We start from the raw sequence: 14,183 nt of genomic DNA, 5'->3' as shown, positions 1-14,183 counted from the left end.
TAAACAACACCCCTTATCCAAGGCACGGAGCTGTGACAGCCACCTGTGAGCCAATTATACTAATGTGTTGGGACTGCCTTGTTTATCACTTTTGGTTTTTTCTAGACAGGGTTTCTCTGTGTAGCCCTGGCTGTACTGGAACTCTCTATATAAACCAAGGTGGCCTCAAACTCACAGAGATCCCCCTGCCTCTGCCTCCTGAGTGCTGGGAGTAAAGGTGTGCACCACCGTCTGACTCTGATTTTTGTTTCTGACTGGCACATGACTCATATTTCTTGGGCTACAGCATAACATTTTACCACCGTGAGTATGGACTAAGGATAGAAATGGAGTTCCAGCTTCACAACAAACAGATGTTTCTTCCTGTGAGTCTGTAGCCTCTTAGCTATTTTGAAACAGTAGTCAGCACGCTGGAATTTACTATGGCATGCTAAGGGCAACACCGTAACCCGTCACCACTGCCCCCCTCGCTACAGTGTCTAGATCATTTCTTCAGCCTCCACTGACTGAACTCCAAGAGCTGATATACTTTGACATAATGTCCACCAGTCTTGTCCCTATTACAGCAAATAATACGGCTTCCTCTTTTGTATGGGTGAATAATATTCCACGGTGTGCACAAACCACATTTTCCTTATCCTTTACCTATTAATGGACATGTAGGTGGATTCCATATCATGGCTCTTGTGTTGTGAACAATGCCACAACACACACAGAAACAAGCATCGGGCTTGGGGGGGGGGAGTTGAGATCCAACCCCTGTACTAAAAAAGGCACAGAAGAGGGTTGCCGGAAGGAAGGGGTTTGAACCTGGGAAAAACCCAGGCTTCTCAAATCTGGGGCCCATTCTCTGCTCCAGAAGTCCATAAAGCTTGAAAAAAAAAAGTTTGTTTTGTCCTAGAATATTTTTCTTTTTTGAAACAGGGTCCACGTGGGCCAGGACAGTTTTGAACTCCTAATCTTTCTCCCCCACCTTTCAAATGCTAGGGTGACAGGTGTGTGTCACCATGCCGGGCTTGCATGCCCATTGTACAGAGAAGGAAACTGAGGCTTGGGGGGAACCTAGGGAGAGAGACGCTGCAGAGGTCAGAGCTTCTGAGGAGAGCATAAGCGCTGCCGGGGTCCTAAGAAGCTTTGGGTTCCGAGTGGGAGGAGCATCGTGGGAGCACCAAGACCCGCGTCCGCGGCCCCGCCCCCACGGGGGACGTGAAGACGCGGACCCCGCGCAGCGTGGGGACATGTGACCGACTGCAGAGGCCGCGCGCTGCATCCCCGGCCCGGCCGCGCTGCTGCGCAGGACGCGGGGAGGCGCGCGCCGAGGCCTGGGAGCACCGCCGGGAGCACCGCGGGGCGCGCGAGCAGACGCACAGCCGGACGGCCGGGGCGGGGTCCCCGCGGGGTCCCCAGCTTCGCGCAGAAACGAAACCGAAAGAGGGGACCGAGGGAGGCGGAGCCGCGCCGGCGCCACCCAGCCCTGTGGGGCCCGGACCCGGGCGCGGCCAGGTGTGCAGCGGCCACCATGGCTCAGGACGGCGTGGAGGTAGGACAGCTGCGCCACCGGCGACAGGCCGCGCGGGGAGGGCTCCGGGGACACCCCGACCCCCCGGGCCGCCTCCCTCCTCCATCCCGGGCACAGCGGGGCTGCAGGGTCAGAGGTCAGAAGGAAAAGGGGTAACCTGGCCTGCATCCAGCCGGACCCCAGATTCGCACCCGGGAGTCTGGGACGCGCTGCAGTCCCCACCATCCCCCTTCCCCCAATGCCTGGAGAACTTTGGATTTTTCCAGGAAATGGATTAAAGGGAGGGGGGATGGGGATGCGGAGGCCAGAAGCCTGGGTCAAGTTGAGGAGAATGAAGGGACGGGTGCTGCTCCCCCGTCGCCCCCCACACCAGAGTTCACCCCCATCCGCCCCAGTTGGAGAAGAGCGTCAGGCGCCTCCGGGAGAAGTTTCATGGAAAAGTGTCCCCCAAGAAGGCAGGGGCTCTTATGAGGAAGTTTGGCAGCGACCACACCGGAGTAGGGCGCTCTATCGTGTACGGTGAGTCAACCCACGGGAGAATACTGAGTGGGTGTGGTTTAAGAATCGCTGTAGCGACCCTGGCCCCCTAGACGGGAGGCTCTCCACCGCCTGGAACTCCTACACACCCTTCAAGAGACCCTCCCATATTTTCCCACTAGGTGTCAAGCAGAAAGACGGACAAGAGCTGAGCAACGATTTGGACGCTCAGGTAACCTGTCCTCCCTCTCTCCCTCACAGGAAGGGGAGAATCCCTCTTCTCTCCAGCAGAAGGAACAAAACCACAGCTGTGAGAGCCCACCTCGCTATGTAGGCTCCTTCCTTTTCCCAAGCAGTGGGTGCTCCTGCTGTGCGGGTTATCTCAAATGGAGGAGACTGGATAGTCGGATAAGGAGGTCCTGGCTGCTGAGGAAGGCTCAAGGGAACTCTGCCTTGCTCTAGAAGAAAGGCTGGGCCGGGCTGGGGAGGAAAGAGGCCCCGATGGAGAAGGGGTGTACGGACAACTGAATCCATGCAGTCGCTTCCCTGGCTGGTATTCTGTGTATGAACTTGCTCGAAAGACATACTAGAGTTTTGTTTTGTTTTGAGACAGGGTCTCACGATGAAGCTCAGGACTGTCCTGAAACTCACTTTATAGGCTAGACTGGCATTTCACTCACCGAAATCCATCTGCCTCTGCCTCCCAAGCTGGTAATCAAAGACCTGCACCACCATGCTAGGCACCTAAAAGTATCTGACAGATCACATTCTTTAAGCTTCGGTCTATAAACAATATGACATATTAATACTAGAAGGAAGTCACCTTCACGGAGAGCGCCCGATGGGCGGACCTCCAGGTTTTGGTTCATCCTTCTACCTCTCTGTCTTTCAGGGTTCCTGGAGGCAATTCTATTACACAGGACAGCTCAGTGTTATGACTTTCACCAGGGTCTGGGGACCAGCATTTGGCTTCAGGGATTCAAACTCTATCCATGTGTAATGAAGTTTGGGCCCTGAGAGGCCCCTCTGTGAGGACCCATCTGGGAGCAAAAGAGCAGCCATTCAGACCTGCAGCCACATGGCTGCAAGCCCCCAAACCCAGAACCTTCTAAAGCCTTGTGGCCAAGGAGCTGAGAGGTGGCTCAGCTGTCAAGAGTACTTGCTCTCTCTCACAGGGGACTCTAGTTCCATTCCCAGCACCCACATGGACGGCTCACAACTTCTTCAGGTCCGGGGGATCTGACACCCTCTTCTGACCTCCATGGGCACTGCACATGTGTCTATGTACACAGGGAGACACACATACACATTTAAAAACTTGAATCTTTAAAGCCACGTGGCATCAGAGGTCGGGTGTCACGTGTGGCCTCTGCAGATGGAGGAGTTATACAGGGCTCTGAGTTGCATGGGCCATGATCACTGACTGATTTCAGATTCTGGGCCATCTCAGAAATGAGACCAGCAAAAGTATTCACTTTTTTTTTAAAGATTTATTTATTATATATACAGTATTCTGTCTGCATGTGTGCCTGCAGGCCAGAAGAGAGCACCAGATCTCATTAAAATGGTTTTAATCGGGCTGGAGAAATGGCTCAGAGGTTAAGGGCACTGACTGCTCTTCCTGAGGTCCTGAGTTCAATTCCCAGCAACCACATGGTGGCTCACAACCATCTGTAATGAGATCTGGTGCCCTCTCTGGCGAGTAGGTATATATGAAGACAGAACACTGTATACATAATAAATAAAAATATTTTTTAAAATAATGGTTTTAATCCACCGTGTGGTTGCTGAGAATTGAACTCAGGACCTCTGGAAGAGCAGCCAGTGTGCTCTTAACCACTGAGCCATCTCTCCAGCCCCAACTATTTACTTCTTAAGGATATTTGGGACATTGTTTGTGCTTTTGTCTAGGCTTCCTCTTGGGCCTTCATGCATTGTAGGCAATACTGAGCCATGCCCCAGCCTTCAATTACCTGTGGTTCTCCTTCCTTACCTTCCCAAGAACTTGAATGACTGGATTGTGCCACCAGACCCAGCTCCGGTGGCACAGAAAAGCTCTCAACACAGGCAATAATGTTTCATGTTGGCTGCATCTATATAGAGCCAGGATCCTGTCTCCGGTCCAGGAGCCCCATGCAGGCTCCTCCCTCATTAAACACGGGGATAGCACCCTGAGAGCCTTTCCAGTTTCTGCACTCCCCTTCCGTGTCTCCCCTCAGGACCCACCCGAGGACATGAAGCAAGACCGAGATATCCAGGTGCGTCAGTGGCTAGGCTGAGGCAGGGTGTGAACAGGGAGATGCTAGCTACCCGTGGTGCAGCAGTGAGTGTTCACAGTGGGCTCCAGAGGCAGAGGTGACCCTGTTTGTCCCCACTCATCCTTGTTGCAGGCAGTGGCCACCTCTCTGTTGCCCCTGACAGAAGCCAATCTTCGAATGTTCCAAAGAGCCCAAGACGACCTCATCCCTGCCGTGGACCGACAGTTTGCCTGCTCCTCCTGTGACCACGTGTGGTGGCGCCGGGTGCCACAGAGGAAGGAGGTACTGCCCCAGACGTATCTTGATTCCCTCCTGATCTGTCCAGAAATGTGTGTGTGTGTGTGTGTGTGTGTGTGTACCTGTCGCGACCAGAGTTTGGTGGTGGTGTCTTTCTCAGTTGCTCCACCCTATTTTTTGAGACAGGGTCTCTCACTGAGCCCTGTGGCTCACCAGTCCGTTAAGGGGTTTGCTGCACGGCCCAGGAAGCCTCCTGTCTCAGCTTCCCCAGCACTAGGGTTGTGTGCATGCAGTTAGCCATGCTGCCTCTTACGTGGGTGCTGTGGGTTTGAACTCATGGGTAAAGCTCCACCTACTGAGCCAAATCTCCACCTTTTGCCTTCATTTTTAGTATTTTAGGTTTATTTTATGCGTACTAGTATTTTGTTCACATATGTGTCCATGCACCACAGTGACACATGGATGCTGGGAACTGAACCCGGGTCCTCTGCAGAAATAACAAATGCTCCTGACCGTTGAAGCATCTCCCCAGCCCCCTTTTCTGCTCGTTGAGAGGGTCTCATGTAGCCCAGGCTGGTCTCAGACTCAGTGTGTAGCTAAGGATGACCTTGAATTCCTCATCTTCCTGCCTCCACACCTGGTTCACGCGGGGCTGGGGGCAGAACCAGGGGCGTCACGCATGCTAGACAAGCCCAACTTCAATATCCCGCTGAACTCATTCATTTGAGTCACAGACTTGAGAAGTCAAACGTTTGACTTTGACAGCTGGGGCAGAAATCAACCCCAAATCTGGTTTCCTAACCTCTTTTCTTTTTTTCTGTAGACAGGGTCTCTCCAAGTAGTCCTGGCTGGCCTGGAACTCTCAAGACCCACCTGCCTCTGCCCAAGTGCTAGGATTAAAGGTGTGCACCACCACCACGCCCAGCTTGGCTTCCTAATATCTTGATTATTAGTATGCTTCTGATGAGGGCTGAGCTGCGGCTCCGGTAGTCTGAGCGCTAGCAGCGCACTACTGAAGCCCACGTACCAGACACAGGGATGCAGCCTGGCATCCCAGCTCTTGAGCGATGGAGACAGGAGGGTCAGGAGTTCAAAGCTAGCCTGGGCCATGTGAGACCCTGTCTCAGCCCTGCACATTGGCCCTTCCCTGCCTTCTCAGGTGTCAAGGTGTCGCAAGTGTCGGAAACGTTATGACCCAGTGCCAGCCGATAAGATGTGGGGCCTGGCCGAGTTCCACTGCCCAAAGTGTCGACACAACTTCCGGTGAGGGCCCTGTCCCACCCCAGCCCACCCTCGGCCCAGTCCCAGCCTCGTCCCTTCCTCCTGTCCCCTGGGGGAGGGCCCAGCTGCCCCCTCAGCCCCTCACGGCCCTGCTGGCCCCCAGGGGCTGGGCACAGATGGGGTCCCCATCACCCTGCTACGGGTGCGGCTTCCCTGTGTATCCCACTCGGATCCTGCCCCCACGCTGGGACCGCGACCTGGATCGGCGCAGCACACACACCCACTCCTGCTCAGCCGCAGATTGCTACAATCGGAGAGGTGAGGTCCTGGTGCTCGGCCTACATTCTGCGTCCCCTGTGCACAGACCCCTGGCTGCTCCCTCCTTCCCTGGGTCCCCTATGGCTCCCTAGAGCTGACTGCTCCCCGACTCCTCCCGTGGAGTTCCCAACAGCTCCATAGTGCCCAGCCTATGACTCCCATGGTCCCCACGACCTGTGAGTCTGTCTTTGTGGCCACATTCCCACCTCCCTAAAGAGTTTGAACACCTGTAAATTTTATGACCTCTGATCCCTGTGTCGTACGGCTCCAGTGGGTCCCTGCAGAGCCACAGACCCCTCCCGCCTCCAGAATCTCAGCAACTCTCCTTCCCCTAGAGCCCCATGTGCCTGGGACTTCCTGTGCCCACCCCAAAAGCCGTAAGCAGAACCACCTCCCCAGAGTGCTGCACCCCAGCAACCCCCACATCAGCAGCGGCTCCACGGTGGCCACGTGCCTGAGCCAAGGTGGCCTCCTGGACGACCTGGACCATCTCATCCTGGAAGACCTGAAGGAGGAGGAGGAGGACGAGGAGGATGTTGGGCCCCGAGAGTGACCCTGACCGGACGCACACAGGAACGACAGACACGGTGTGTGGACACCTTGTGTTGCTATAAGATACTGTCTCAAGGAGATAGAAATACCCTTGGGGGTACTAAAGGGACAGTCACAACCGCACAAGCCGGGTCAGCATAACAGCCTTCTTCAGAGAGTACGCCCCACCGCGGAACTCGGCCCAGTAGACCCCGTCCTGGTAGCGGCTCCGATAGTGACCTCCATGGTACCACACACCATTAAGGTTGGAGTGGGCACAGGCGTGGTACCACCAGCCCCCACGATGGTATAGTGCACAGTTACCTGAGGGCAGAGACAGAGTTTGTGTTCCCACCAAAATAAAAGTCTCTACCAGCACTTCTTTGTGCAAAGCTTTTGCAAGCATCCCTCAACCTTCCCTATCTTATTGAATAGAAGCCCTAATCCTCTATCTCCTCACCAAAATAAAAGGCTCTGGCTTCTCACTTTCTTCTTCAGAGTAACAGCCTTAATTCCCTATCTCCTTACCAAAATAAGAGGCATGCTTTTCCCATATATTTTGCAAAGTAATTCTGTTATTCATTCCTTTGGGGGGGGGGGGGCTTCTGTTTCCAGATGGTTTATCCCAGGTGGACTGGCACACACCTGTAATCTCAACATGTGGGAGCCGAAGGAAGAGGGTCTAGAGTTTCAGACCAGCCTGGGCTCCACAGTGAGATCGTATCTCAAATGTGGACTAGGATATAGCTCAGTGGTAGTGTGCTTAGATTGCGGGGCAGGGGGAAGGAGGAACAACTCTGCTCCCTCCACCCCCCCCCCTGAAAGAAGCTTAGCTTTCACTCAGCCCTTCTCACAGTGCAAGGTCTCTAGGTCTTAGTCAGCAGAGAAGGAATCGGGGCTCCCTGTGCCCCTTATGCTGAAGAACTTACCTTAGGGCACCCTGTAGCCCAGGCTGGCCTTGAACTCCCGCCCCTCTGGCCTCCATCTGCTAGAGCTGGGACTCCAGGCCTGTGCCACCACACCCAGCTCACCAGAAGGAAACCTGACACTTAGGTTTAGTGTAGGTACCCACAGAGGCTCGAAGTATGGATCCCCTGGGACTAGAGCTACCCAGTGTGGGTGCTGAGAACTGAACCCTGGAGGAATAGTTTGTGCTTTCAACTGCTGAGCCATCTGCACCTCTCAGAAGGGAAAATTTGACTTTACCGCTTTTCACCCTAACCAGATTAGCAATCCCATCTTCCTGCCCTCCCACCAGAATAAAAGTTCTCCCTACCAGAATAGGAGTCTCGGTCCCTGTCCACAGTGCTGAAAGGTTTGTCGTTGTGCCAGGAGAGGGAATCTCCGGCATCGCCGTGGTACTGGCCAAGCCGCAGACGGTAGTGGTCACTCTCAGGCTCCAGGGAGAAGCTGTCATAGTGGGCGCGTGCCCCACGGCCCCCCCAGTCCTCTAGAAGTACCAGCAGCTCATGGTCCCCACGGCTGGTCACCTGATGCACGGGTTCCAAGCCCAGCCAGTATTCCCCATCTGGCCGCCCAAAGCCTGCCTGGAAGGGCGGGAGGAACAGGAGGTCAGGATGGGGTATCCTCGGCCAGCCTCGGGCACCCCCGCCACAAGCACCCACCTTGTAGTGCTGCCAGTTGGTGAAGAAATTGACTGAGCCATCTTGCCGCCGCTGGATAACGGTCCAGCCTCCACCTTCCCGCTGCTGCTCACACCACACAGATACCAGGCGCCGGCCCAGCCGCAGCTCATACACTCCGCTCTGCCTGTGACCTGCCCCGTGAGCCTCTGCGCAGTCCCTCCATGGACCTGTGACAAGGTACAGCCTGAGCCACCCAGGCCCTTGCTGGATCAGGGCCCTGACTCACCAGTTCTTACCCAGATAAAAGCCATCTTCTTTCTCTCTCTGGGGAACAGCCATTTCTTACCGTTTCTTCTCTCAAAAGTCATGGTCCTATGAGCCAACTCCTCACCAAAGCAGAGTCCTAACCCGCATGCCCTCATAGAATACATACCCATGCCTATTTTCTCTTCTTCGAATTTCTCACTATATTAGGAGGACTGGTTGGGGCTGGAGAGGTGGCTCAGTGGTTAAGAGCACTGGCTGCTCTTCCAGAGAACCCAGGTTCAATTCCCAGCACCCACGTGGCAGCTCACAACTGTCTGTGACTCCGAGATCTGACACCTTGACACAGACATATGTGCAGACAAAACACCAATACACATAAAAAAATAAATTGATTAAAAAAAAAAAGAGGACTGGTCTTGTTTTGTTTTCGTACTGCCAGGAGGCTACGGAAGACCTTGGTGCTCTGCCGGTGACCACATCTCCTGGCTGTTGTCACAGGCTAGTTTCCTGTCCCTCATCTCCCCTGGTCCCCACTACTCTAGAATTTCCATCTACCCAGATGGCACCGGAACCCCTGGGTCATCATCTCACGCACATCCCAGCGGGCCTGCCTCGACTTACCCACTGGCCTGGTGGAAACAGCAAGGTGCCCAGTAGGTGGGGGAGGAGACAGGAGCTCCTGCTGCCTCAAGTTCTGATCTCTTTGGTTCTCTGGGGTTCCGTCCAGCTTCCTGCTGGTGTTGCCAGCACTGCCCACTAGATTCAGAGGAACCAAAGGCACTAGAGGCAGTGGCAGGACCTGGGACCATACAGTCAGACATAGTTAACCCCTCAGCTGAGGAGGCCAGGCATCCCCTGGCATGGGGAGTGGGGGGGGCAGGCAGGGTCAAAGAACAAATCTCCCACCTAGATAAACAGAAAATCAGGCAGGGCAGTGCCTCAGATTTATCACTGCCTACCAAAAGCCTAACTCTGGACTTCTGCTGGCGAGGCGTGTACGCAAACTATGGAGGGCAGAGAAGGGCACTGGTCTCCTGCTCCATCATTCCCCCTGTTCCCTAGAGATGGGGTCTCTCACTGCACTTGAGTTGGCCTGGCATCCATCAAGCCCCAGTAAACCTTCATCTGCCCACAGCCCTGGGGCACACACACACAGAGGCCCACCACAGCCCTGGAGCACACACACAGGCAGGCCCACCACAGCCCTGGGGCACACACACACACATGCAGGCCCACCACAGCCCTGGAGCACACACACATATGCAGGCCCTCACAGCCCTGGGGCACACACATACAGGCCCACCACAGCCCTCGGGCACACACATGCAGGCCCCCACAGCCCTGGGGCACACACACACACACAGGCAGGCCCCCACAGCCCTGGGGCACACACACAGGCCCACCACAGCCTTGGGGCACACACACACATACACACATGCAGGCCCTCACAGCCCTGGGGCACACACACACACACACACACAGGCCCAGGCTTTCTGTGGTTCTGAGGATGGGAGCTCAGGTGTGCATGCTCGCACAAAGCACTCTTCTGAACTGTTTCCCAATCCTGCTTTGTTGTGTTTTGGGTTTTATTTCAGAAAGGGTCTCACTCCAACTGGCTGGCCTGGGACTTGCGACACCCTCCAGCCTCCACCTCCTGTCCTATGGACAGCCCTCCAGCCTCCACCTCCTGTCCTAGGTACAGCCCTCCAGCCTCCACCTCCTGTCCTAGGGACAGCCCTCCAGCCTCCTGTCCTAGGGGTTACAGCTGTGTCCCACGCCTGCCTTTCCTCTGTGCTCTTTCACTCAGAGAAAGCTGGACGAGTCCTACTCCGCTGTCGGTCACAGCTTCACTGCACAGATCTGCTGAATTCCAGCACATGGACCCTAAACAATGTAGGAAAATCTGCAGAACCATCACGAATCCAAAATTGAGGGCCAACTCTGGGGGTGTGGTTGGTTCAACTGTAGAGCAGTTGCCTCACGTGCAGGAGGCCATGGACACAACAAAACCACCAGGAATGAAAACACAGTCCAAGCCAGGCCTGTGGTCTGATGTTTGTCATTCCAGCACTTAAGAGGCGGGGTGTGGGAATCAAGGTCATCCTCGGCTACGAAGAAGTTAGAACCCAGCCTGGGCTATGTCCATCTCACTTGATCTTAGCCAAAAGGCCGAGAAGCGATGAGAGTCCATCTCAAAAAAAAAAAAAAAAAGAATCCTGATGACAGAAATAGCCCAATAGCCCAAAGTTCAGAAGCCTCATATAGTTACAGGAATATATTGTCTTGGGGGCTGGACGCTGGCTCAGCCGTTAAGAGCACTCTTCCAGAGGACCTAAGTTCAATTCCCTGCACCCACATAGTGACTCACAGCTGTCTGTAACTCCAGTTCCAGATCACTTCTGGCCTGTCTGGACACTCCACACCCACACGTGGTACAGACATACATATGTGCAGGCAAAACACCCACACACATTAAAATGGAAATCTTTAAAAACAAGATCAGAAAAAAAAAAGTATCAAAAGCTAGGCGGTGGTGTTGCACGCCTTTATTCCCAGCACTCGGGAGGCAGAGGCAGGTGGATCTCTGTGAGTTTGAGCCCAGCCTGGTCTACAGAGCAAGTTCCAGAACACACAGGGAGGGCTATGCAAAGAAATCCTGCCTCGGAAAAAAAAAAAAAAAAAAAAAAAAAAACCAATATGCTCTCCTTGTGTATGGTGACAGTGAGCATGAGCCTCGGCGCCTGCGAATAACTTTCTGCGGGGCGGAGGAGGCTCTCCCCAGCCGTTCTCCCGGAAAAGCAGAGGGTGGCGCCACAGGCACCGGTTCAGATTTAGGACCAGTGATCGCGCGCCGGAGGTACCTGCTGCTGGCCCCGGTCCGGGTCGGCGCACGCGCGCTGCAGGCGGTCCAGGAGGCGGCTATGCTGGCTCACGAGCTGCGCATGCTCGCGGAGCTGCGCGTCCATCTGCTGCAGGAGCGCCGCCGTCCGGCGCACCTCGGCCTCGGCGTGCAGCGCGCGCTGCGCAAGCAGACTGAGCGCGGCAGCAGGCTCCGCCCCCGGGTCAGGCTCCGCCTCCGCCTTCGGCTGCAGTTGCGCGCGCAGCTGGCCCAGGTGCGCGTTCAGGCCTTGGCTGTGCTCACGCAGCGCGCGCACCTCGCCCGCGAGCGCGCCTCCCTCGGCCGCGCGCCTCTGCAGCGCGCGCAGCAGCTCCTCCTGGCGGCTCATGCGCATGCGCAGCGCGGCCAGCTCGCCGTCGTGGGAGGCGTCGGCGTTCCCGCAGACCGCACCCGTCGCTTTCTGCGGGGACAGTACCAGCGTGACGCGACATCGCGCGGCACCGCCACGTGCCCGCCAAGCGCCCAGCAGGAGTAGCAGCTGCAGCGTGCGCAGCCTGGCAGTGCCCATAGTCACCTGCAGCGGAGAGGGAGGAGGCCGTTGTATTTTAGCCCAGACTGGTCCCAAAGCTCCCATGTACCGAGGAGGACCATGAAGTCCTGATCCCCGAGCCTCACCTCCCACGGTAGTGTGTGTGTGTAACCCTAGGCCTCACTCATGCTGGGCAGCTCATTCCTAATTTGAGATATAATATTACTATGTAGCCAAAGCTGGTTCCGAACTCGTTAGATGGCTGGTGTGTGCCGCCATACCACGCTCCACACGGTGTCCTCACACCAGGTTAATATTCATGGCTCCCCATTCCTGCCCTACAGAGCGCACACCAAGGTCCCCATGCAACCTCCCAAACACTGTCACACACACACTTGCACCTGCTCAGAAGGTAGCAAGAGTGCAGAGACACTGGGGTTGGACCTCGTTTTCGATGCTCTGAAAAGAACACATCTCAAGGAGGCCTTGAGGGTGGCGTAGAAGGGAAGGAGAGTGAACAGGAAGCCGGGAAAGCCGGGAGTGAAAGGCTTTGCTCTAAAGCACTGGGAAGGATGGAGTTTCTGAGCTAGAAACTGGGTGCGTGTGCTAGCTACAACAGCCCCTCATCATGCAGGAGCTCCTAAGCACTGGCCAGGGTCTTCTCTTTGTCTGGTACGTGTGGCTGCCTTCTCAGGCAAGCCTAGAGCTAAACAAGAGGCTGGGGACCCCCACCCCAAATCCACATCAAGACCAGGAGTCCAGACAAACAGCTACCCCTCACCGCTTCTATCCCACTCTCACCTCTCACAACCCAGACGCTGACTTCAGTGAGGTCTGCAGCAAGCCCACAACATCTGAGAAGACCTGAAGGACTAGGAGGACCTCTGAGCTGTGTGGGTAGAGGAGGCTGGAGGGACAGAAGAGAAGGCTTGGAAACCACCCAGCCCCCAAGTCCAGGAGCACAACGAGTGTAAATATTTAGTATTTGTAGTGTGAGAACCCAGACAGAAAAGCCAGATCCCCTTGCCCAGGCCTCCAGAGTGTGATAACAGGGGCCACTGCCCTCCATGAATTTCCTCTTTTCAGAGGCTCACAGAGCATGGGAGGCCCTACACCCCAGCAGACCTGTGGGATCTAGACTCAAACAGCTATGACATACTAAAATGAGAGCGATGGATATCAGTGAGCAACCTGCCTGGTGTTGGGGACACCCTTAGAGGATAAAGCTTGTTCCTCATTTAATCCTAGCAGCCAGGTTTGGGGTGTGACTCAACTGTAGAGCCCCTGCCTAGACTTGCCCAGTGAGGGGCTAGGATGTGGCTCAGTGGTAGAGCCCCTGCCTAGAATCCCCCAGTAAGGGGCTGGGTGTGGTTCATTGGTAGAGCCCTTGCCTAGACATGCCCAGTGAGGGACTGGGGTATGGCTCAGTGGTAGAGTGCTTGTAAGGTCCTGGGTTGGTACCCAGTACTGCAAGAAGAAAGCAGAACCTCAAGATGTGGTCGGTGGTGCATGCTTCATCAGTTTACCTGGGAGGCAGAGGCAGTTGGGTATCTGTGGGCTCCAAGCTGGTCAGTGAGCCCCTATCTAAAAAAAGGGGAGGTGGATGTTAGGTCAGGATTGATGTGAACACAAAAGAAAGAGGAGCCCAGCCTCCATAGAAGCACACTGCCCTTACTGCAGAAGTGGAGATTGCCAAGGGACAGGGGCTTGGGGTTTTGGAGGCAGAGGAAAGACATAAGTTTTATCTGTGTTTGTAGTCTCGGGCCCAGAGATGCCAGAAGACGTTTTATCATGTGCTGACCTTGTCAGGTTTCTCCTGGCTCCTGATTGCAGATGTTCTCATCATTATGTAGGCTTTCTTGTCAGGCAAGGTGCTCTTACCGGTATGTGCAGTGATCTCCCGGTGCTGTTATTGGTCTGAGCAGGGAATTTGTAAGCAATCTGGGGCTCTTTGCTTTAGATCATTGTCTATGAAGAGACACCATGACCAAGGCACTTACATAAGAAAGCATCTAATTAGAGGTTTGTTTACAGTTTCAGAGGGTGAGCCCATCATCATGGCAGGGAGCATGGTACCAGTCAGAGAGACATGATCCTGGAGTAGTAGCTAAGAGCTCACACCTGATTCACAAGCAGGAGTAGAGAGAAAAACACTGGACCTAGAGCAGCCTTTTAAAACCTCAAAGCCCAGCCCCAGTGACACACCTTTTCCAACAAGGCCACACTTCCTAATCCTTCCCAAACTGTTCCACCAACTGGGTACCAAACATTCAAATATATGAGCCTTATTCAAACCATCAATCATAAACCAGGCGGTGGTGGCGCACGGCTTTAATCCCAGCACTCGGGAGGCAGAGGCAGGCAGATCTCTGTGAGTTTGAGGCCAGCCTGGTCTACAAGA

At 55.0% G+C, this 14,183-nt stretch overlaps 2 protein-coding genes across 3 annotated transcripts; one reads left to right on the top strand and one right to left on the bottom strand.

The window, feature by feature from the left end:
- Nucleotides 1-1,385: 1,385 nt before the first annotated feature.
- Shfl (shiftless antiviral inhibitor of ribosomal frameshifting) lies at nucleotides 1,386-6,723 on the top strand. Of its 2 annotated transcripts, XM_050125476.1 has the most exons (8): nucleotides 1,386-1,540; nucleotides 1,915-2,038; nucleotides 2,179-2,228; nucleotides 4,216-4,254; nucleotides 4,387-4,536; nucleotides 5,651-5,754; nucleotides 5,876-6,030; nucleotides 6,366-6,723. In XM_050125476.1, the coding sequence occupies exons 1-8, from the start codon at nucleotides 1,520-1,522 to the stop codon at nucleotides 6,581-6,583; spliced, it is 861 nt and encodes a 286-aa protein (XP_049981433.1). In that variant the 5' UTR covers nucleotides 1,386-1,519; the 3' UTR covers nucleotides 6,584-6,723. The 2 variants fall into 2 exon arrangements, with proteins under 2 accessions (XP_049981433.1, XP_049981432.1); XM_050125475.1 differs by lacking the exons at nucleotides 1,386-1,540; nucleotides 1,915-2,038; nucleotides 2,179-2,228 and having other exon boundaries at nucleotides 3,862-4,254.
- Angptl6 (angiopoietin like 6) lies at nucleotides 6,695-12,733 on the bottom strand. Its single transcript, XM_050125467.1, has 6 exons — nucleotides 12,584-12,733; nucleotides 11,276-11,827; nucleotides 9,036-9,213; nucleotides 8,187-8,374; nucleotides 7,838-8,108; nucleotides 6,695-6,885 (listed from the first exon to the last, which is right to left on the bottom strand). The coding sequence occupies exons 2-6, from the start codon at nucleotides 11,819-11,821 to the stop codon at nucleotides 6,695-6,697; spliced, it is 1,374 nt and encodes a 457-aa protein (XP_049981424.1). The 5' UTR covers nucleotides 11,822-11,827; nucleotides 12,584-12,733.
- Between the last annotated feature and the right edge of the window lie 1,450 nt (nucleotides 12,734-14,183).

The sequence above is a fragment of the Alexandromys fortis genome, unplaced genomic scaffold, assembly GCF_014885135.2.
Source record: "Alexandromys fortis isolate MF-2015 unplaced genomic scaffold, M_Fortis_MF-2015_v1.1 scaffold_242, whole genome shotgun sequence".
NCBI classification, from domain to species: domain Eukaryota; kingdom Metazoa; phylum Chordata; class Mammalia; order Rodentia; family Cricetidae; genus Alexandromys; species Alexandromys fortis.
The sequence above is the reverse complement of the archived record's forward strand: the minus strand, read 5'-3'. Positions and strand labels throughout refer to the sequence as shown.

What these genes read in the sequence shown, in the direction of transcription:
- Shfl (XM_050125475.1), top strand. Translation starts at nt 4,006, where the DNA reads ATGACTGGATTGTGCCACCAGACCCAGCTCCGGTGGCACAGAAAAGCT. An exon ending in AGCAAGACCGAGATATCCAG is followed by an intron (nt 4,255 to 4,386) that starts GTGCGTCAGTGG and finishes TCCTTGTTGCAG; the next exon opens with GCAGTGGCCACCTCTCTGTT. An exon ending in GGGTGCCACAGAGGAAGGAG is followed by an intron (nt 4,537 to 5,650) that starts GTACTGCCCCAG and finishes CTGCCTTCTCAG; the next exon opens with GTGTCAAGGTGTCGCAAGTG.
- Angptl6 (XM_050125467.1), bottom strand. Translation starts at nt 11,821, where the DNA reads ATGGGCACTGCCAGGCTGCGCACGCTGCAGCTGCTACTCCTGCTGGGC. An exon ending in CCAACTGGCAGCACTACAAG is followed by an intron (nt 8,109 to 8,186) that starts GTGGGTGCTTGT and finishes CCGCCCTTCCAG; the next exon opens with GCAGGCTTTGGGCGGCCAGA. An exon ending in GGACCGAGACTCCTATTCTG is followed by an intron (nt 6,886 to 7,837) that starts GTAGGGAGAACT and finishes CTCTGCCCTCAG; the next exon opens with GTAACTGTGCACTATACCAT.